The sequence below is a fragment of the Lagopus leucura genome, unplaced genomic scaffold, assembly GCF_019238085.1.
Source record: "Lagopus leucura isolate 7727_CA_CO unplaced genomic scaffold, USGS_WTPT01 Super-Scaffold_100067, whole genome shotgun sequence".
NCBI classification, from domain to species: domain Eukaryota; kingdom Metazoa; phylum Chordata; class Aves; order Galliformes; family Phasianidae; genus Lagopus; species Lagopus leucura.
In genome coordinates this window covers 123740-146616 of record NW_024962311.1, presented here as the reverse complement: position 1 = coordinate 146616, position 22877 = coordinate 123740, and the positions used below count along the sequence as shown (strand labels likewise).

At 45.3% G+C, this 22877-nt stretch overlaps 1 protein-coding gene across 5 annotated transcripts in view; it reads left to right on the top strand.

Moving 5' to 3' along the window:
• The window catches only part of LOC122188565 (glycerophosphodiester phosphodiesterase domain-containing protein 5), a 166137-nt gene that overhangs the window by 50587 nt on the left and 92673 nt on the right, over positions 1–22877 (top strand). For 4 of the 5 annotated variants that reach the window (XM_042886971.1, XM_042886967.1, XM_042886972.1 and 1 more), the window contains one exon: positions 18414–18588. In XM_042886971.1, the coding sequence (XP_042742905.1) occupies positions 18472–18588 (117 nt within the window). In that variant the 5' untranslated portion in view covers positions 18414–18471. Of the gene's footprint in view, positions 1–4198; positions 4318–18413; positions 18589–22877 lie in introns of all 5 variants that reach the window. The other variant, XM_042886968.1, reaches the window with a different exon arrangement.

Sequence of the window (22877 nt, the reverse complement as noted above, 5' to 3'; positions counted from 1 at the left end):
CTGCTACGTGCAGGGTCACCAACCACTAGAATAATATGGGAAGTTTTCTTCATGTCTCATTTGACAACTATGGGCTTAGGTAGGTAACAATATTTCAATTAAATTTTCAATTCAGTTGACATTAATGAGTGAAGACATTAGAATGATGTTTTTCTGAGTGTGCATGAGGCCAGTTTCCATCTCACTCATTCTTAGACTTCTTGATAAGCTTCTTGATGGCTTGAAGATGCACATATTTATTTCTCTAAGGCATTCTTGGCTTACAAGCTTCCCAAACTATGTAATGGCTGAGCTGTAAGTTGACTATATAAGAGCCAAGGTACTACTGCAGGTAGAGTATCCCAGTCATTCAAACTGGGGAGTTTTCAGGAGGAAAAAAGTGGCTTTCTGGTTAAGGGAGTGTGTTGTATCTAATGCCTAGACTATTTGAGTTGTGGGGAGCAGATTTGTTTTGCATCTCTGGGATGAGTAAGGCTAGAGCTGACAGAGATGTGGAAAATGTGCTAATACTGCTAGAATTCAGGTCAGAGAAGAAAACTTTTCCTTCCATTGTAACCAGAGGGAATCTTACATAACTGTTCTTGGGACAGATTAAGAGATAGCAAAGTTTGGGTGGGGGGAGGGGGAGAAAACATTCTGCTGATAATCCACAGAATCGAAAAATAGGATCAGGCTCCTGGGAACAAAAAAAGACCTGTTGGAGGTAATGCTCTGCTAGACTGACAGTAGCTCAAATGAGTGTCAAATCAACTGTGAGCCAAACAGATCTGCTGTCGCAAGTCAGCTGGATTGTATCTTAATGCAAAGATACCTGTGCTGGTTTACAAATTGAATCCTATCTGGAAAATAGCCTTCAAGCTCTAGCAAGTGGAATGGAACGTTTAGGTGATGTGCTAAGGAACGTGGTTCAGTGGGGAAATATTAGTGGTAGATGGATGGTTGGACTGGATGATCTTGGAGGTCTTTTCCAACGTTGGTGATTCTATGATTCTGTGAATAAAAGCTTCCTGTGCCTTACTTAGACCACAGTGCTCTCATATCAAGGATGCAGAGGTAATCAGAGATCATTAACTCCTGCAGTGATTAAGCAGATGGAACACTGATGAGTGTTGAGCTTCTGGCTTTCAGTTGAAAATAGTTCTTAAGACAAGGGAAAACAATTGGACTGCCATCTTTGGAAAATAAGGATGTACACTTAGTTTTCTCTTTTTCTTTTTTCCATTATTTTTATTTCTTGTGGATGATGGATTAACCTGTCGATGTGTTGTGCCAGTGCTGATGCCTTCTGCTTTGTGCTTTTGATGATCCCTTGAGCAGGAAACTGGGTATTTCTGTAAATGGAGCAATGCATTGGGGCCTGTAAACACCTTGAGAGCAAAAGGAAGTGGTTGACTGAGGAGTTTTCTATTCTTTAATACGGTGTTGAGAGGAAGATTTCTTTGCTCAGAATGCTTGAGGGTGTTTCATGAACTTTGTACAAGCTATCAAACTGTTTTTCCTCGTTGGAAAAAAAAATGTATTTTTTCCTGCTGCTCAGGTAGTTCTTTACCTCCTTAATGCAGGGTTTTACAGAATCACAGAACCACGAAGGAAAGCCCTCCAAGATCCCCAAATCCAACCCCAACCCACCCCGCCATAACCCACTGCCCACATCCCTCAGTGCCACATCCCACAGGTCTGTAACACCCCACGGATGGTGACCCCAACACTCCCCGTGCAGCTGTGCCACTGCATCTCCACTCCTTTGGAGAAGAAATGTTTCCTAATATCCAACCTGGTATGTTGTAATCTTCTGCAAATTTGCATAAGCGAACTGTTGCTGAATGCAGTCCTTGTGGTTCTCTGCTGCATGCCTTCTCATTTGTGGCCTGAAGCATGTGTGGACAGTTGGGAATACTCTTCTTTTCCCTCTCTGTATAACTATCATAGAATCATCATAGAATGGCTTGGGTTGCAAAGGACCACAACGCTCATCCATTTTCAACCCCCTGCTATGTGCAGGGTCGCCAACCATCAGCTCAGGCTGTCTGGATGCCTTTTTCCCTGTTACTGTGCACTCAGCCATCATGAGCAGCCTCCCTGGTGCTTGTGCCTCTGATTGATTTCCCTGTTCCATTCTCCTCCTCCCTTCTCCAGTCTGAGCAGTTACCCAGCTAAGGAATGCTCTCTAAAGCATTGCACCACTCTCTCCTGTGGCAGAGACCAGTGCCCCCTTCTCTTTTCCATTCCCATATTTACTATCCCAGTTCTGTAGCTGGCATTTTCGTTCCTTCTTGGGCAGCTCTTTTCCTTTGAAATTAAGTACTTTGTTTTATCCAGACTGGATGCTGATGGCACTGAACTTGAGTATGCTTTTCCAGGGAAGAGTAATTCTTGTGTTGGTTTACCCTTGAGTTCCAGGAGTGTGTAAAAACCATTCCAACAACAACAAAGACATTGCTAGCTGATGGTTCTTTATCTAAAAATTATTTTCTGGTCCTTATAAGGCCTCATCCTGAAATTTCTCTCTGCATTCACACTTGCACAGATGATTAGCAACTTGGTGCCTTCTCTTAATGTGGCTCATGAGCCAGTATTTTTTTGAAGTGCACTCAAGGAGTAGCAGATATTGGCTTGATCCTCCACCAAGTTATCTAATGGGAGATGTTCTCAAAGTTTCCCTATATAACTGAAATAAAGTTGACCGAAGAGCAAACAAAGCCCTCCTTCTTTGAGGCTTATTTGAAATTCTTTCATCTTCCTTCTTGCCTTCTTTTGTGTTTTCAGCTGTACGTGCTGATTAATCTTTGATAGTGGGCTGGACTGGAACTGCTCTCCCTTTGGGGAGGCTCCTGTGATCCTGTTCCACCCAACAGTGACTCTTTCAGAGTTTGGCTGTGCATAACTGCTCAGTGCATTGGAAGAGGCTGATGCTCTGGGGCATGGCTGCTTGGAGGGAAGGAGGGGTAATGGGGGGCAAGGAGTATGGGACTGGGGAGACTTATGCAAGCAGGCTGAGTTTTACTTAGAAAAACAATCATAGAATCATAGAATCACCAAGGTTGGAAAAGACCTTCCAGATCATCCAGTCCAACCGTTCACCTATTCCCAACAGCTCCCACTAAACCACGTCCCTCAACACAACATCCAGCCTTTCCTTGAACACCCCCAGGCTCGGTGACTCCACCACCTCCCTGGGCATCCATTGCAGTGCCTGACCACCCTTTCTGAGAAGTAATACTTCCTCATGTCCAGCCTGAATCTCCTCTGCCGTAGCTTGAAACCATTCCCCCTGGTCCTATCACTGATGACACGAGAGAAGAGGCCGACCCCCAGCTCACTACAACCTCCCTTCAGGAAGTTATAGAGAGCAATGAGGTCTCCCCTGAGCCTCCTCTTCTCCAGGCTGAACATTCCCAGCTCCTTCAGCCTCTCCTCATCAGCCCTGTGTTCCAGACCCCTCACCAGCTTTGTTGCCCTTCTTTGAACACGTTCCAGGGCCTCAATATCTTTCTTGCAGTGAGGGGCCCAAAACTGGACACAGCACTCGGAGGAGTACAAGCTGACAATAAAGGTAATTTTAGCTCTTGGTTAGTGCATAGAAATCTGCTTGTGGGTGGTAGCTTTCATCATTGTCCCTACGTGGTTAGAGGCCATGGTGAGGATGGGCTGATGGTTGGCCATGATCTTAGAGATCTTCTCCAGCCTTAAGGATTCTATGATTTGATGTAAATGGGCTCTTAATGTGAATTGACTCAAGATGGAGACTCAAAGTGAACTACTAGATGTGAAGTGAGCCAGGCTGGAAGTAAAATGCTGAATCGTGGAAGCTTTGTGTGCAGCTGACCTGCCCTCTCAAGTTACATGGGGTAATTTTCCCAGGAACCTCTTAGTGACTAAACCCAAGAGGTACTTTTCTATGGGAGACTTCTGGTCCCCAAAACCCTTCTCTGCTTCCCTGGAAAGCTGCTTTTTGGGCTGTGTTCTGGACATCCGGTGTATGACCTGCCTGAGTGGGTGCTTCTGTCATCAGAGTAAGCATAGCTCTGCAGCTCAGCAAGTGCTTGTTTTGCTTTGTGCTTGCGTAAGGATGGCTTATCAAAAGGTTTGCAGGATGCCTTTTTGTGTTTTATTTTGTTGTGGTTTTTTTTCCCCTCTTTCCCTGATATTGAAAGGTCTGCTTTGGCTCTGCTTTGTGATGACATCCATGTCTTTCTAGGTTAGGAACAGAAAGGTCATCTTGTTGAACGCACAGTTTCCTCTAAACAAACTATTAGCAACAACTGAACACCTGCATAACTGGTAACCTTAATCTGTGGTGCTGAGCACTCTTCCCTGGTAAGCATTTTCATGTGGGTTTTCTTGGTGGTGGTGGTGGTTGTGTTGTTTTTATTTTATTTTATTTTATATTTTATTTTATATTTTATTTTATTTTTTATTTTATTTTTTATTTTATTTTTTATTTTATTTTATTTTTTTGTTCTTCCCCTACTGCATTGTCATAGAATCACCGAAGATGGAAAAGACCTCCAAGATCATTCAGTCCAACCACCCACCTACCACCAGTATTTCCCTACTGAACCACGTCCCTTAGTACACATAGTCAAAGGACTATTAAAGAAAATCACCTCTCCTTTTCTGAGTTTTTTTTTGTTTGGTTGGTTTTGGTTTTTTTTCCTGGAAAGATGAGTATTTCTTGGGGAAGGGAAGAAAAATACTCATCCTTTTGCATTTTGGTCTCTGGGTTCCTGTGGGACTGCTTAGCCGCTCCAGATGTTTGGATGAGTTGCTCTGGGCTGGAAGCAATTCCCACCAAACTACGTAACTCTGTATTAACAGACCCCTTGGGTTCTTGCCTTGAGACCATGTTCTTTGCAGCACGAGGCTAAGGATCATAAGCAGTGAATTAAAGGGACGGTGGGGCTTTGAGGCACATTGAATGTAGAGCTTTGCATCAGTATTTCCAAAGCCTATAGTAATCTCATCAGAGTTTACTCTGGATGTCTTTGCTTGAATTACATCAATCACCTGCTTGTTGCGAAGGAGAAGGGGAGAAAGATGTAGAAATAGCTGTAAGGATGGTCAGTAATGCTTGGCTTTCATGAGTTATCATGAAGAGCAGAAGCATCCTATTTACTCACTCTAAATTAAATCCTGTTTAGTTTTACCGTGAGCCTCACTGTGAGTGGGGTGGAGGAAGGATGGCTGGATTGCTGTGAAGGCAGTTTGCCAATGTCATTGTTTAACTCTAATGGTAACTTTCTTGTATCCACCACTCCATTTGTCACTGTTCATAGCATGCTATGAATCGGGGTCCCATTGGTAACTGCCTGCAGAAAGCATGGTTAATGCTGGAGAGGACTCTGGATTGGATTTGTTTTATTGCCTGTAGTACTGAGAGACCTCAGAAATGTTTGAAAGCATTTGATAGGTTTTGGATTTTCATCAGTAAATGAGCTGGAATCCCTCACAGCTTGTCCCTTCCATAATGAAAACAATATAGTACCTGATGCAACTGACAGATGGGGTTTTGCATTTCGTTTTTATTAGAAGAGGACTCTTCAGGCATGGGTTGGAATTGATCTCCTCTGTTAGCTCTGGGAGTCACCCTGTGGGTGCAGGGTGGGGGTCCCTTCCTGACCTCCCCCTCCCCTTTCACTCTGTGTGTCAGTTCTACTGCCGCAGTCACAATGGCCTTGACCAGAATTTTGGGATGCTTTTTTGAAACTGGAAAGTACTCGAGAGTATTGCAGCTGGTTTCCAAGTCAAATGACAATTCCCTTCTCCTGAAAGGTTTACTCTGCTGCAAACAGAGTAAAAGCACTTTGTCCTTATTCGTGTCTTCCTAAAGATCAGCTCCCGTGTTTTGAAAGTGTCAGCAGTCAAGAGTATTTATTTACCTGTATGAGTAGCTGTGTGATCTGGTGGCTGTAGCCTGTCTTCCCTTACCTGCTTCTTTCCCTTGATGCCATTTTCATGCACCACAGTGTCTAGATTGAGCTTGCAAATCCTCTGGGAGAGAAACTGTCACGTCTGTGTCTCCTTGCATTGAACAGAGACTGATTTATACAGAACTGGAAAGAATTCAGCAATAACTGGAAAGAGGCTTTAGGAAAGCAAGAGAAACCTGTGCTCCACTGAATGTCTTTGGAACAGGAGGCAGGGAAACTGGGCTTGAGTTCTTCCTCTGTTAGAAGTTAAAATATCCGTGGTGAAATAGTGCTGGAGGACGTTACGGGATAAGGGAGCGTATAGTTCTTGGTCCTGCCTTTGTTTCAGTGTTTTGTGTGTGTGGTGTTCTGGAAGCTGGGGCTCCTGTGGGAGCTGGCTCTTGGTGTTTTATTTCCTCATGGAACCACAAGCTCGCTCAGGTTGGAAGGGACCTCAAGAAGGCTCTTCTCCAATCCTCCTGCTCAGAGCAGCACTGAGCCAACACTAAGCCCGTGCCAGGCTGCTCAGAGCTTTGTCCAGTCAGGTCTCTCCAAGATGGATCTTATATAGCCTTCCAGAGGCACCTCTAGCATCTTCTGGAATCAGAAGTGGTAGCTTCGTTTTCAAGAGATGTTGTTTTGCATGTGTCTTCCATGAACCTTTTGGACCACTTTCTGTGCTGGTGTCACATCTGGCCTTGCTAGGCACGAGGCAGCATCTCTCATTATCATCACAGTGGATTCTTGCTCAGGATTTTGATTATTTCTTTCTACGTAACAAAGAGGGGTTAACAATCCTTCTGTGTTCACCACTCCTTAATCCTTGCTGACCATTCACAGAGTCATAGAATCATTAAGTTTGGAAGAGACCTTCAAGATTGGCAGCACAACCCCACTGCCCACATCCCCCAGTGCCACATCCCATGGTTCTGGAACACCTCCAGGGATGCTGAGCCCCCCACTCCCTGTGCAGCCTGTGCCAGTGCCAGACTGCACTTTGGAGGAGAAATTCTTCCTAATATCCAACCTGATATTTGATCATCTTGGTCATCTCCTGGGCTTTATTAGTTAGCTTATGGTCTTTTGGGAGTGTCCTATCCAAAGGTTAACGCCTGGAAATCCTTTCCAGCATTAGATGGTGTCATTTGGAACAATGAGAAGGAAAGAAACAGTGCTAGAGGTGGAAGCTCTCCAAAATCAGGAAGACAGGATTGGCTTTGTGTCTTTCACGTCACTAGATCCTGCCAACTATTTTCTTTTCTGATTACTTTGGCCACAGGACATCTACTGTGTTTGCAGCGGGAAGGAGCTGGCTGTGCAATTAGTCTTATCAAGTTAATTTATGCATTCTTTGTGCACGAAGCCAAAACAGTATCCAGCTTGTAGAACAAGGGAGCTACAGAGGAGCAGCTAACCACTATGGAGCAGTGAATGTTTGCTTTGGGAATGGAAGCAGAAATAACATCTTGGAAGATGCAGAGGGAGCAGCTCTTGTGCACGTGGTCATCTCGTGCTCTGGTGAGCGTACTGTGGTGCAGAGCTGCATATGTAACCTGCAGAAAGCAAGTTTGGGAGGAAAGAGGCAGCCACTGTATGGGGAACAAGTTTGCTGCTTCCCTAATTGAGCCTCTCTGCTGTGTAAGAACATTTATGAAGAATGGCTTGTACAGCCGCATGGAAGGAATCAATCATAGGAAATAAAGAGCTTGTAATCCATTTAAGTAGGACTTTCCACCTCTCATTAAGCCAGAGACATTCGTGCTTAATTCTCTGGATAGCAGTTGCACAGCAGACGTGCGAAGTATTGATCGTAAAATGAATCTTGCTGTTTCTTTCCCCTTACGGTTTCAATTAAAGTGTGTGCAGTGGGTGTGGAGGCATTTTACTCCTTCTCAGTTGAGTGCTATTGGCACGGTTCACGCAGTTCCCTTCCTGCTGGCGTGAACCAAATTTTCAGCAATGCAGCAGGGAAGATGTCAAGGGGAAAGCAGATGACAAGACCTCTATAGCAATATGTTGGACTGGCTTCTGCTCTAGCTGCTAACATCTTCCAGACGAGATGAAAACTGCCCCTCGGAGGACCGGCTAACACAATTCACGTGTGGTTATGGCGAGCTCTCCTGCGTGTGTGTAGGAAAGGGTAATCAGGGAGGGAGGAAGAAAGGCTTGTCTGTAAAGGAAACTGCATGGCAGGGTGTGCATGTTCGAAAAACACTTCTGTTTCCACTTAGTTTCTCAGCAAAAACACATGCTGAGAATGGATAAGGCTCCGTGTAAACTTCTGTGCTTCAGCTTGGCCGAGCTGGCAAAGCTCTGGAGTCTGTGGAGAGGAAAAACTGCAATTATTTAAGCTTCTTAAGGTATTAATAGTTTAAATAATTAAAAAATAAAAGTTTCTTCAGTTTTCCTCAGCATCTGCCTATGCTTCCTTGGTCTTGTCTTCTCCCACTGGGGGGAAAAAATCACTTCTCTCACCTGTCTCTGTGTTCAGAACCTGCTGATGTGGTTTCATCTCTGAAACTGATGTCACAGTGCATCCTCCTTTGGATGGTCTTTAGGTAACAGAGGTTGAACACAGAATCATAGAGTGGCTTAGGTTGCAGGAGACCTTAAAGATCATTGAGCTCCAAGCCCCCTTCCAATGGCTTGAGTGCCACTTATCAGATCAGGCTGCCCAGGGTCCCATCCAAACCAGCCTTGAGCATCTCCAAGGATGAACATGGGGTGTATTGGTCAAGATGCAGCCTTCCTCTGCTTCCAGCTTCCCCCAGACCCGCTAGGCACATTGTGGCATGACTGTTCAGTTCTGTGACTCAGACATTTCCTCTTCCACGTCTTCTGCCAAGATCAGCAGCCACTCCTGCTGGTTCTGTCTGCGTCCTTGTTGTCTCACCCCAGTGTACTGTTGAGCTGTTTTTCATAGAATCATGAATATTCTGATCGTGTTCTTAACTGCTGACCCACTGTGATGCCCCCAGGTGACTCCTCCAGGCATGAAACATGAAGGTTTCTTCCCATGGTCTGTCCTCTGTTTATCAGCAGTGGTATTAATGGTTTTCTTTTGTAACATGGAAACAGGCTGCCTTTCCCTCTTCCAAAATGCCACTGTGCTGACTAGCTTGAACACCACCTGGATGCAGGATGACCCTAGTGAAGGGACTGGGATCTCTGCTAGCTGACCTGGTTCGGGATTTCAGCAACCTCATTTTGAGTAGAGCTGGGGTTGTCCTTGTCCCTCTGATTTAACTCATCAGTACGTTCTGGTGCCCAGCTAAACTTTTCAATACATCAAGCCCACCCTCACAAAGTTAAAAACAGAATGTTCTGCGACCTCCTGTTTGTTTTTCCTGGATGCCACCAAGCAGATCTTTATGGGCGATGTTAAGGCCTCCTTGGAAAGTCTGATTAGCATGTGCTTAGATGGAAGAACTGAAGCTTGGTAGCTTCTCCCAAAGAGTGGTATTATGCATTGACACAGGCTGCTTAAGGAGGTGGTGAGGTCGCCATCCCTGGAGGCGTTCAAGAACCGTGGAGATGTTGCACTTGGGGAGGTGGTCAGTGGGCATGGTGGAGGTGGACTGGGGTTGGGTTGAGGATCTGAGAGTTCTTTTCTAACCTTGACAATGCTATGAGTGTCTGCTCAAGTCCACTGTCTTCCTGGCATCTTCTAGCTTGGAAGCTGGCACGTGCTTCCCAAATGCTGGCTCAGTAGGGCAGGCCTAGCCTCTCTCACAGTGTAAAGTTTACACGTTGGTTTGGCTGCCCTAGCTTTCTACGGGAAGCTGTTTGTATTTCTAATTGAGTAAATGTTCCTGTTGCGGCACTTAGTCTTAGTTTTTCTCAGCCAGAAAGCACTATAGAAAGGCAGAGTGCTTAAAGGGCTAATTAGCTCCTTGGAATGGAAATGTAGGTATTGCTGTTACTTCCTTTACTGATCTTTCTACTTAAGAAAAACCAACAAAACGAAACTCCCTTTTAAACTTAACTTACAACTGAATTTCACATTTATGTTCCAGCAATGAAATAACATTTTTGTGTCTGCCAAACAGCATTCTACCTTGTCTGGCAGTTGCCAGCATTTCTGTTCAAGCACAGGAGACACTTTCCAGTGGGCAGCCCAAGTTGGGCTTCCCCAGTGATGCATGCTCAGAGGTGGAAGTTGACCTTAACACACTCAGCAGCTAACCTGAGGATGGGATTAACTCTATTCCACATCACAACAAATTCTTCTACCTCATTTGGATACTTCAAACTCTCCCCAACCATCTGTATTTTCATGGTTTATAGTTGGCTTTCTCTGCCAGGAACAACCAGGTTTTACACCTCTTAAGCTGCTTGAAACTTCTTTGCTACTTCTAAAAGCAAAGAACCCCATGAGATTCACAGCTGTAAGCAATTCATGGTGCACTGACAGGAGTTGTTGCCCATCTCTCCACCAAACCAGAGAAGGACAAATTATTTTCCCAGTGACGTTGCCAGGAAGATATTGTGAAAAAGGAACAAAACATGTTCTGTGCTTCCTCTTAATGAGAAGCCTTGGTGTCCTATCTACGCTTTGCCTGCATCTTACAATAAGTTCAGAACGTTTGTAGTTTCATCTGATTTTTTAAGAAATTGTTTATTTAAGAATAGTGGATGTCTGAAGAAGGAGGGCTCTGCTGCATAAGCCTGTTTTGAGCTGTTCTCTGGTAAAAACCTTAAACTCCAAACAAGGAAAATGTGCCCTTTCTGGACTTTCTGTTCCTGTTGTTTGGGGGAAGGGTTGGGGATGTCTTGTTTGTCATGTTATTTCATTGCCTGAAGTGACTTCATTTGCATCCATGTATGAAAGGTCTGTTTTGTGCAGAAGTCTTTGAGAGAAACAAGAAATGGAATCTGAACAGGCTGCCCAGGGAGTAGTGGGGTCACCAACCCTGGAGGTGTTACAGAACCACGGAGATGTGGCACTGAGGGATGTGATCAGTGGGCATGGTGGGATGGGTTGGGGTTGGACTTGGGGATCTCAGAGGGCTTTTCCAACCTTAATGGTTCCATGATTCTGTAATTGGATAATTCCCCTGTTGAGGAATCATTTGCCACATGCTGTGATTCCATCTCCTGGGGCACCTGCATGAAAGTGTTTCATCTTCACTCTGTGAAGTGCCAGTGCAACCTGTGTGATTGCCACCTTGTCATTACAAGTAAAAAGACTGCAAGATAGTCTCAATGACGTTGGAAAGATCTGTGTAACCAGTGCTGGTTGCTTCCTGGCTTTGGAGAAGGGGACAACCTTGCCTTGAGTGCAGCAGATGTTGGGTTTTCAGAACTACACCAGTGTCCTGACTTGCAAGGTTTTTTTGTTAGGGCTCAAGCTCATGCAGAAAGAGGAGATCGCATTTGGTTATTGCTCTGTAAGAAGTTTGCACAGGTTCTTTCAGTGATCTGTTCTGCTTCTTCAAACCTTTTAAAATGTGATGCACGATACGCACTTAGTTTGTGGAAAATGTGAAGAAGCTGGATTGCAGAGAGTATTAGCGTGCACTGTGCTTATTTATTTAGTGAGATTAAAGAATAAGTTTTTCTTTTGTAATCCCTTTGAAGTGTTTATCTTTTGAAGTCTGAATTCTCATTAAATGGAAGCGTACAACCCCCAAACTACATGCTGCCCTGGTTTCAAAGCTTTAATTAAAAAAAAAGAAAGCACCAAAAAACTTAAGAACAATAAACAGCAGGTCAGACCCATAGGGGCTACACGTCATCCAGATCCTGACTATTTGGGTCATCACTCAACACTCTGTGAATCAAAGTGACTCAATGGGGCGTCTCCCAGAATTAGGATGCAGTCGTAGGGTTTTTGGCGTCAGCAGGCATCGGGGTTAGACAGCGCCGTTCCCCTTGATAGATGTAAGAGTTCTCTGATAGAAACGGGTGAGAACATAACGACTTTTTGGAAAGAATAACCTCACTGATTCATCAAGAGGTCTTCAGGAGTTGGGTGGCCGTTTGTTGGGCGCCTTCCACCACCGAGATGCAGAATCTCAGTGATTGAGGCTGTTTGTGGCTTTGAGGCCTTCTCTTGCCGTCCCTGCCCTGAAAGTTTTCCTCTCGCAAGTTGAGATGTTCTGAGTATGAGCCAAGAAAATGTGGGAAGTGCTGCTCAGTGTGTGCATGTAGATTTCCTCTTGTGGGAACGGCTGTAGCAAACATCCCGTCTACAAGAATTGCCCTGTTATTGAACAAATGGGAATGTTGACCCTCTTCCACTTCTGTCTTCCAGTCTGGGGAAAATGAAATGGAGTTACTTTGTTTTGGATGAGTTCAGTTTTATTAAAGAAAAGATTGCTGTGAAGACTGTGAAGAGTCAGTGAAAGTCGCAAGGATTTAGATCAGTTCCCTTTTGTGCTTTACATCATTTCAGTCCTGGCTGGGCAGAAGGGATTGCTTTTAGTGCATGGAACTTGGATGGCTTGCTCTTGAAGAGCTGAACTGCCATTATTATGAAAATATTTTAAGAAAATCAGCATTTCCCATTTTAATTAGGGAAACAATTGACCTGAAGGCTTATAAGAATGTTAATAGGGATAACTGGTTATCAGTAAGGTTCTCATGTAGTCATCATAGGTAATTATCTGCTTAATAAGGTCTTATGCATAACTAGCTTGATAGAAGTTATACTAAGAGATATAAGAGATGGAGATGTTGAAATTTGACAGAGAATCTTGACAAACAGTGATCCTGTGAGTCACAAATGAGAGGAAAAGCATTATCTTTAATGTAGAAAGCAGCGGAATCTGCCAAAGCTCTTTTAAAATGGGTTGGTGAAAAACAAACCAGAAAAAAATCTCAAACAGGAGCAGAGTTTGTATTTTCTGCATCTGTCTGCACAGTGTGGGGGATATCCCTGTCCATTGCAGGGGAGTTGGACTGGATGGCCTTTAATGGTCCCTTCCAAATGTGAGGATTCTGTGATTCTAAGTTTACTTGGGCCTGATGTTTGGGAGATTGCACTTTGTGTGCTTGGATCTCATTGTCACATTGCTGTGATGCCAACACTAAATACATGGGAGTCACATGAAGGTATGACTGTGATGGCAATGGCATTTCTCTTCTATCCTCATCACCTCCCCAGCAAATCTGCTTCTCCAAAGCTATTGCCTCCCACGTTTCCTCTTTTCAAACCCAACAGTGACTGCATTTTGCATTGGCTAGGTCCTTCCACCTGTACCTTGATGGGTGGGGATGCAGACCACAGCTGTCCTCCTCTCCCTGACTGGCTGAGCCCACTCCATCCTCCCTCTTGACTTGAGGACTCTTAAACATCCATCAAAACATCACAGAATGATAGAATCACCAACGTTGGAAAAGACCTCTAAGACCATCTAGTCCAACCATCCCCCTATCACCAATATTCTCCATTAAATCATGTCCCTCAGTGCCACATCTATACTATATATACTTTTGTCAGGCTCCCATTAACATCATTTAAATCACTGTTAAATCCTGGCTGACCCCACAGCTGTTCAGAGCAGTATTGCTCATGGTGCTGCTGGATGTGCAGCAAGCTGCTCATCTCAGGACTATTAAAAGCTTTGTCCTGAGTTGTTGAATGAGATCAGAGTGACCTGTGTGAAACTGGGTTGGTAGATAAAAACCGAATGGGCATTGCAAGGGAGGACTTGGGCTGTACCAAGCCTTGTGGGAGGGTGGGCTGCTGTCAAACCTGGCATTCACTGGCTTCCTTTGTGTTATATTTGCCCAATGCACTTAAGCATTTGTGTTGTTGCTCTTCGTGTTTCTAAAATAACACTGAGATTGAATAGTCATGGTTTAATGGTTGATCCCACCTGCTCTGTTCTCCCCCTAGCCCATGGTTCTGTAAGGCTACAGGGATGGAGGAGTTAACTCGTGTGGACAAAAAAATCCAAATTTTTTAGGCCAGATCTCCCCAGAGAGCTTCCCTTTTAATTCCCTTTTAAAGCTGCAACTTCAATTCAATTCTCTCTTGCTTTTTTTTTTTTTTTTTTGGTTCCAAAAGCTATTTGGAAAGGAATAATGTGTGGCAGACTGAAACAGGTACCTACAGTCCAGTATCTCAGGAATGCAGCGTGTGTGCTAACTGAGCATCCTGGAGCTTTCAGATGATGATCCCACTGCATTTGCAGATGGACTCTTCTCTGCTCCCTGCTTTTTGGACAAGCTAGCTGGCAAATCTGGTTGTTCAGACCTACCATGTTTGCAGCCAGTGGCAGGCAATGCATTTTTAAAATCAAGGTTGATGGGTTGTGTGGGTTTGTTTTTTAATTTCTTTCCCCCCTTCTGGTGTTGACTGGATTTGAATAATTAATGTATGTTGTCTTGCTTCCTGTTTTCATTTCTGTGTGTAATGCTAACCAGCAGAGGTTTGAATCATTCATAGCCTGCTTTCTCCACCTCAAAGCAGTAGATGTCATGGGAACAGTGATTGTTTAGTATGGACTTTCTGTTTCTCTTTATTAAATCCATTCCTGGAAGCAGAAGTAAGTATTCAGCCCGTGATCTCAGCCAAGCAAAGATCTCTGGACAGATGGCATCCCTGTGGCAGTTCTGTTGGTGTGGTTTTATGAGCAGCATTGTGCTGTGCCTCAGCCTCTTCTACTGCTCAGAGGTTTGTATGTGTGGCAGGGAGGATGGGTGCTGCATTTCCTCTTTTCCTGTCCTTTCTGTGCATGAATGCCCTTCTAATGGCATTCATGAAGTAGAGGGAATGATTTTAGGCTTGCAGGTCGTGCCTTGTGTGATTCAGGGCATGTTGTGCATTTAGGCATGGCTTTTTCTGAACTCATGTTGGAGTTGTTGCTCCTCCTGACCTAGCCTATGGAGGGCAGCCTGAAATGGATGGAGAAGCATCCTAAATCTAAGGGCTCCCATAACATCTGCCCATGCTGTGGTTCAGCAAGAGGACAAGGGCAAGAGCTTCACTTGATGGGCTATGGACCCTTCTCATCTGTATTTTCCTTTTCCAATCCCTTCCAAGCAAAATATTTTGACCTTCTTGGTTGTTTTTGGTGGATTTTGCTGCTTTATAAAACCTCCATCTGCCTTCTGGTAATGATTGACAGATGTGCTTTTTGGCTGCCTTTTTGCACTTGGAGGGCACTCAGGCCCTCTGTGCTGAGACAGGAGTCTGGAGATGCTGAATCAAGTACTGCTGATGGAGACTGGGGGAGATTCTTCAGAACTGGGCAATAAACTTGAACTCCTTGCATTACCCAGGCTGTTGGTGTTCCTGGAGGGACTTTTCTTTAGAAAGAAGAGTTGATTTTTGGTCCCTCTCCACTCATAAAATACACTTGTACCTTGTTGAAGCAATGCTACTTGAAAATGCTTTGGTGCATCCCATCAACTGTGGATGTGCAGCTTACTGTGGTGAAAATTCATGCCTTAACAGGTAGCTTTGCTGGTCATGCTGCTGTGAGAAGGTGGGATGTGTTTGTATCTTGAACTGGTTGATCTGGGGATACTGGTGGAAGCCCTGGCAGCAAAGTCCTTCCTGTACATGCTGACATGTGATCCCTGTTCAAACTCCCTCCCCAGCCTCATCAGTGGTTTCTTATGAGCTGAACTGCTTGACATCTTTCTCTGGGAGGGTATGACTGCTCCCTCATTTTGTGTTACTCCTTGGTCATGGCCCTGTCAAACAGCAGCACTGACTGTCATCATCTTTTCTTGCTTCAACTTCGTTCTTTCCCATGTTGTCACCCATTTAGATTGGCAGCTCTTTCGGTACATAGGAGTGTGTGATATAGCTCTGATCTCTGGAAGCCCCTGGTACGTCTCCATCAGGCTATAATGATGCTGACTGTGTCTCCTATCTCTAAACTTTTGCATTATAAAGCAGATGAAGCTTCACGTAGGGACTTAATGATAAACACTCTAGCTTCGGCATCCCTAAAGGAATGGTGGATCCAAGACTTGCATAACACATGAGATTTATTATTGCTGAAGGGCAGCCTCCGTTCCCAAGCTCTTGGTTCTTCGGATGAATTGGATTTCTGCTTGAAAAATCAGAATTTACCAGCTTTGGCAGTGTTGTGTGGTGTCATTTTTCCAGGTGTCTGGGCTGGAGGAGATGGGTTTGGTGGGTTGATGGTTGGACTAGATGACAGCAGTCTTCTTCAACCTAAATGTTTCTGTGACTTGAAGAGGCAGTGGCTTCCCAGAAAAGTGGACTGCTGAAAAGCTCAAGTGCAGCACTTCTGGTTGAGATTGCCTTGCAATTCCTGTAAGCTAGCAAATAAAACACCTGGTTAAAGCTTTTAAAGACAGAGATGCTCTGTTCTCATCTCACACAGCTAAAGCAGAAAGGAGTGGAAATTGTGGAGGATGTCCTTTGGAACTGAGTTCATGTAGGCTTTCTAATAGCAACAGCTGTGCTCTGCTAGGTTTTCAGGCAGTAATATGTGTCTTGATGGTAGGGTTGTTAATAGCTATGCATGAATTTTGTATTCCATGTCCTCATGTAATTATTTGTTGTTCTGGAACTTCAAGGTGCAGATCGTGGCTTTTTTGAAGTCTCTGAAATAGAACTGAACTCTGTGTGTCTTCAGCATTTCTGTCCTATTCCATCTGACAGCTGTTTCTGCCTGCGGTGTGTAGGGATGGCAGCCTGGGAAACTCGCATTGCAGGGACAAACCGAAGCAGACAAAAGCTGAAGGAGGGGAGATAAGAAGCAACTTGTGCTGTGCCTAATGCTGAGTTTTATAAATAACGTGAGAAAAAAAATGGAGTGCAGGTGGGGAGGTGACCTCAAGCACGGAGGTGGCACAGAGCCTTGGGCAGAGCACAGAGGTGTTCTGACTAGCAAAGAGCTCTTGTTTCAGACTGGATGTGTTTCTACCTCTGTCCTGTGTGTCCATCCCCAGGGGATGGAGATGTAGGTTGACTCCAGACAGCAAATCCTCTGCATGGATCCCTGAGCTGTGCTTAAGTGCCTTAGAGAGACATGTCCTGACAGGGCAAAGTTATGTTTTGACAGAATAAGAGGCAGAAGAGCTACAGATTCTGAATTCTGCAGGCACAACAGTAATGGTCTGGTGGGCAGCATCCAACCAGCGAGGTCTGTCTGTCTGCAGGATGCTCAGTGCTTGGTGGTGAAAGCCAGGACAAGGCTGCCTTAGGCTGTCTGCATGAAAATCAAAAGCTGGAAAGGCTGAGCTGTCTGTACCCTTGTTGCAGTGTCTAACCTGCCACAGTGTTCACAACACACACGACCTGTGCGCCCTGTGCATTGGCTGTGATGAAAAGTCACGTCAGCCCAGTTCTTAGAGGCTTCCCTCCATATGACAAGGCAATGGAAGGTTCCTAGATGGCTAGGATACATCTTTAAATCATGTCATGTGTTGAGGCAGCCACTGATGCATAGAATCATGAAGGTTGGAAAAGACCTCTAAGATCCCCAAGCCCAGCCCACCCCCACCATGCCCACTGATTGTGTCCCTCATCCCCACGGTTCCTAAAAGCCTCCAGGGACAGCGATCCCCCCCACCTCCCTGGGCAGTCCATTTCTGACTGAAAGAGCCTGACTGCTCTTTCTGAGAATAATTTGTTCCTTATATCCAACTTGATGCCATTGAGGATGTTGCTACCCTGAGCCGAGGCAGCTTTTTGCAAGATGTGGGTGCTGGGGATGTTGCATGCAAGGAAATGGCTGTCCAAGAGGGTGAGATTTGCACGCATTCCACGAACACAACTTTGCATGCTCTGGACCGGCAGCTGAACACTTTGCAAGCTCAGTGGCTGATGAGCATCATTCACACAGCATGAATTATGTAGGCAGCAGCAATGTGTGGGGTTGCAGGTGTGCAGCAGTGCACGAGCAACCTGGAAAACCCTTGGTTGCCTTGGTGCTCCAATGGCAAATAGAACAGGTTGGTTTTTTGGGGAGTGTTTGATGGAAAGGAGATTGGGTGAAAGCTGCATCCGTGTGAGTGCTTGCTGATATGTTTTGTACAGAGGTGGAAGGTGCTGTCTGCCTTTTTTGCACACACAGAAGTGTCAGCACCTCATCTGGGACTGTTTTGCAGGCTCCATAGGATGCTTGTGATGAACTGATTGTACCTTGTCTGGGTTTCAGCCTCACAGAGGTTGAACTCTGAACCAATTTTAAGGTTGTGCTTGTGGCGGGCAAGGCTCTTTACTTTTCAGTCACGTATAGAGACCTCATCTGGGCAGCAAGTCGGCTGTTCTTGTCCTCATGTGGCTTTCCTTACTGATAACTCGTAGGAATGCATTCTCTTTTGGAGATGTAGGAGAAGCAGCATAAGGAAACAAATCTTGCAAACTAATTAAACTTCTCAGATTTGTAGAGTAACAAGCTGGAGATACTGGCTGGGCTGGGAATAGATCTGATTATCATTCCTTCTCTCTCGGTAACCAGAGGGCATGGTTAATTATTAAATTGCTTGTTGAAGTATTGAAATATCCCTTGGAACTTAATTTCCTTTTCTCCCCCCTTTTTTTTTTCTTTTTCCTTCCTCTTGCTGAAGGGCTCTCCCAGGACCTGATGGCTTTCTGATACGTCGCTCCTGAGGGGCTGGCAGGAGCATGGTTAAACACCAACCACTGCAGTACTACGAGCCACAGCTATGCTTATCATGCCTGACCGGGATCTACGGCTGCCGATGGAAACGGTACCAGCGGTCACATGATGACACTACCAAGGTGGGTGAGAACCCCAGCCAGAAGCCTGGGAGCCAGAGGAGAACATGGGCAGAAAGTGCTGGGTGCTTGGGTTTTGTTGGCTTGGAGAGATTGTGGAGATCCGTGGTTCTGTGGCTGCAGGTCTGGGAGAAGTCATTACCATAGAGCTGATGTGGCAGATGGACGTGGGGAACTGGTTGTGGTGCTCGGTGGGTTTGAGGCTTTAGGTATCTGGTTGTGGTGCTCAATGGGATTGAGACTGAGGTATCTGGTTGTGGTGCTCAAAAGCAGTTGAGGTTTTAGGTATCTGTGATGCTCAGTGGGATTAAGACTCTGGGTAGCTGGTGGTGGTGCTCAGTGGGGTTGAGACCGTGGCATCTGGTTGTGGTGCTCAATGGGGTTAAGACTGTGGGTGCTTGTGATGCTCAGTGGAGTTGAGGCTGTGGGCATCTGGTTGTGCTCAAAAGGAGTTGAGGCTTTACGTATTTGTTTGTGATGCTCAAAGAGGTTGAGGCTGTGGGTAGCTGGTTGTGGTGCTCAATGGGGTTGAGGCATTAGGCATCTGTTCGTGGTGCTCAGTGGGATTGAGGCTGTGGCATCTGGTTGTGGTGCTCAAAAGCAGTTGAGGTTTTAGGTATCTGTGATGCTCAGTGGGATTAAGACTCCGGATAGCTGGTGGTGGTGCTCAGTGGGGTTGAGACTGTGGGTGTCTGTGATGCTCAGTGGAGTTGAGGCTGCGGGCATCTGGTTGTGGTGCTCAAAAGCAGTTGAGGTTTTAAGTATCTGATTGTGATGCTCAATGGGATTAAGACTGTGGGTATCTGATGGTGGTGCTCAAAGGGGTTGAGTGTTGTGGGTTTGGCTAAATCTATCCATATTTTCCTATTGGTGCTGGGGAGAATCCTGTTTTTAACTTGCTTTTCTATTGTAGATGTTCTTGTTCTGCCAGTTTGTGGAGGCTGCATCTCTGTGTAGTCTCTGGGCTCTGTGTGTGTGGACAATGAGAACTAACTGGGGATGGACCAGGGGGCTGTTAGAGGTGACTTCACTCCCCTGAATAAATGCTGTTGTGAAGAGTTCTGGCAGAGGGAATCCAGGCAGTCAAGGCCAGACTCCCTGGTTGTTTGAGATGAGTCCCCATAAGACCTGATAAATCTGTGGGAAGGATTCTGAAACAAACTGCTGTCAGAGCTGTCACATCCCATCTTCTGGGTAATGGTTGTTGTGTTCTTCTGTGCTCTTGTGTTGTCTGGTATTCTTTTTTTTTCCCGATGTGTGTGCATATTACATAAAGAAGGAAAAGAAGTCACAAACACAGCTTAAATCTTGCTTGTTCTGGCAGTGGTCCCTGGGGATCCTTTTGTTGCTTTTTGAGGATTCAATTTTGCTCCAGTGACAGTCAGCTGCTGTTTCACTTCTAAGTCAATGAGCAGAAATCTTTCAGGCAATGGAGTACTTCTCCTCTGCAGAAGAGGCTGAGGGAAAAACACATGGGTGCAAGAGATCCCATGCCAGAGTGTTCCTGGTTCTGAATTGCATCGATTGCAGACGGTGCAGCTGGACTGGGAGCTCATGGCTTGTATTTGTGCACCACAGAACAGATTTCCTTTTGTAAAGCAGAAATGTTTGGGCTGGTTTTTCTCCTCTCTTGGTATTGGAACACAGGCCATATGAGGAGAGGCTGAAGGAGCTGGGAACGTTCAGCCTGGAGAAGAGGAGGCTCAGGGGAGACCTTATTGCTCTCTATAACTTCCTGAAGGGAGGTTGTAGTGAGCTGGGGGTCGGCCTCTTCTCTCGTGTCATCAGTGATAGGAGCAGAGGGAATGGCTTCAAGCTACGGCAGGGGAGATTCAGGCTGGACATGAGGAAGTATTACTTCTCAGAAAGGGTGGTCAGGCACTGCAATGGATGCCCAGGGAGGTGGTGGAATCACCGAGCCTGGGGGTGTTCAAGGAAAGGCTGGATGTTGTGTTGAGGGACATGGTTTAGTGGGAGCTGTTGGGAATAGGTGAACGGTTGGACTGGATGAGCTTTTAGGTCTTTTCCAACCTTGGTGATTCTATGATTCTATGATTCTCAGCAATGGCTTTTCTGCTGAAGTTTCCTTTGAGCAAATGCTCAGGCGCATCCACACTGAAGGGTGTAGTTGTGTTTCTAAGATTTGGTCAGGAAAGCAGTGAGTTGTAATGTCTTGGCATGCATGCACATACTAATTTAAATACTCAAAATGCCATATTCCTTATGTCTTATGAACCAGAACATTGTGTTTCCAGGCTAAAAATCCACGGAAGAAAGCCTGCAATCGACTTTTATTTTTCATTGAAATCTGGCTGCTTGCGCCGACTTCATTTTTAACCAGAAAATATCAGTGGCAATTTGGCTTAGAATTACGTTTGTTTTTCTGGTGCTGGAGAAGGACTCGTGTTCGAAGCTGGGCTTAAAAATATGTCCAGGTTCTCGAGTCTGTTTTGAGGTATGCGTGTGTCTCAATTTCCACTTTAGTGCCCAAAAGGAGTAAACGTAGTTCTTTTGGGAGCAAGAGAAGAATGTCTTAATTATTTACATGTCTTTGGAGGTGTTCAGGGCCAGGTTGGATGGGCAGCCTGGGCTGCTATGAAATGTGGAGGTTGGTGGCACTGCTTGCAGTGGGGGGGTTGGAGCTTCATGATCCTTGAGGTTCCTTCCAACCCAGGCCATTCTATGATTCTGTGATCTACAGGCTATGGAGAACCAAGGTATGAGGGTACAAAGAATCTGTTCCCAGATTCAGAAAATACCACATTGTAACCTTTACATGAAGGCTTTACACAAAGGCATGGCACAAAGCTCTTCTATTGCCCTGTACCCATTGCTATCGCAACTCAATCACTGCAAACCCAGCGTAGAGCCAGTTGTAGCATAATGAAAAACCTAGAGTTACCTCTAGGAAGGGCACGTATTCATACAATCTTTACTGCTGTGTAGGCTACAGAAAGGCTCTCTGCATGCTATTTAGGAGATAGGGCTTTCTAGAGCCTTCCCCCACCTATGAACCGACCTTGCATAGAGCATCCTTCAAATCTGCTGTGTGTGACCCTGAATGTTTATTTTCTACTTGTGTTGCTGCTGAGCAGCCAGAGTTCTTAGGGATTCTGCTCCCCTTCACTCACATTTATGCAGATCAGGTTTTCTACTACACTTAAAAATTTACATGAAAATGTAAATTGTATGCTTGAATGCCAAGTTGTTTGTTTTTTTTTGCCGGAATTGTGGTGGTCTTTTGCCTTCACCTGACCCTTTGGGAACGGAGGAGAGGGGCTTAAGGCACACACTTGTGCACATGGCCTCCTTTCTGAATTAATTTTCATCAATTGCAATAAAGTTCATCAGCTGCAAAATTCCATAATCCATTGCGTGGCTTTAGCTTTATTAGCATGATCCCCATTTATGGTTGTTGGGGAAGATCTGGACACATCAGCTTTGGCTTGTGGCTGCCAGGCACCCTTTTAAAGTTCTAAAGTTCAGACAGCAGCAAGGTAGCTTGCAGACAATGCGATCCTTTTGATGAATTGCCAGCAATTAAACACGGGGCAGCACTGCTAATTGAACTCTATAAACACAATGCTCCATAAGCAGCCTGTCTGCTTCACCCGAGATGACCCTGTGCTGGGCACTGCAGTGCCAGAGCAGCTCTTGCTTCCAGAGTATCTTTTAACATCTTTGATCATCCATGCAGAGCTCCTGCAGGGTCAGTGTCCACGTGGGAATTGTTGATGGATTGCATTACGTAAATGTGGAGTCAGATCTATCAGCTGATTTTGTGCTTCTATTGATTCCAGAGCCATGTTATTTCCACGCAGCAAATATCACGCCAGGGAAATCATCCTAGGCAGGACTAGGGAGAGATTCTGTGGGAGAAAATTGCCATGATAATTTTTGATCTATGCAGATAATAGAAGTAGCTACATCCATTGGCTGGCTGTTTTTTGTTTTGTTTTGTTTTGTTTTTGTGGTTACTAAATATTGAAGTCTTGGGTGTTTTGCAATACTGTTTAATTTGCTGTCAAAGGGGATAAAATACTGCTGCTGATTGCAAAGGGCTGTGCTGCCTGGCTATGGGCTTATCCTAGAATCAGAATGTTTGGGTTGGAAGGGACCAGCTCAGGCTGCCCAGGGCCCAGCCATGGCCTTGTCACCTTCAGGGATGGGCACCCACAGCTCTGTGCAGCAGTGCTGTGGCATCATTGCCTCTGGCAAGAATTTCTCCCTAATGTCTGACCTAAATCTCCCCTCTTTTAGTTTAAAGCCCTTTCCCTGTGAATGATAACCAT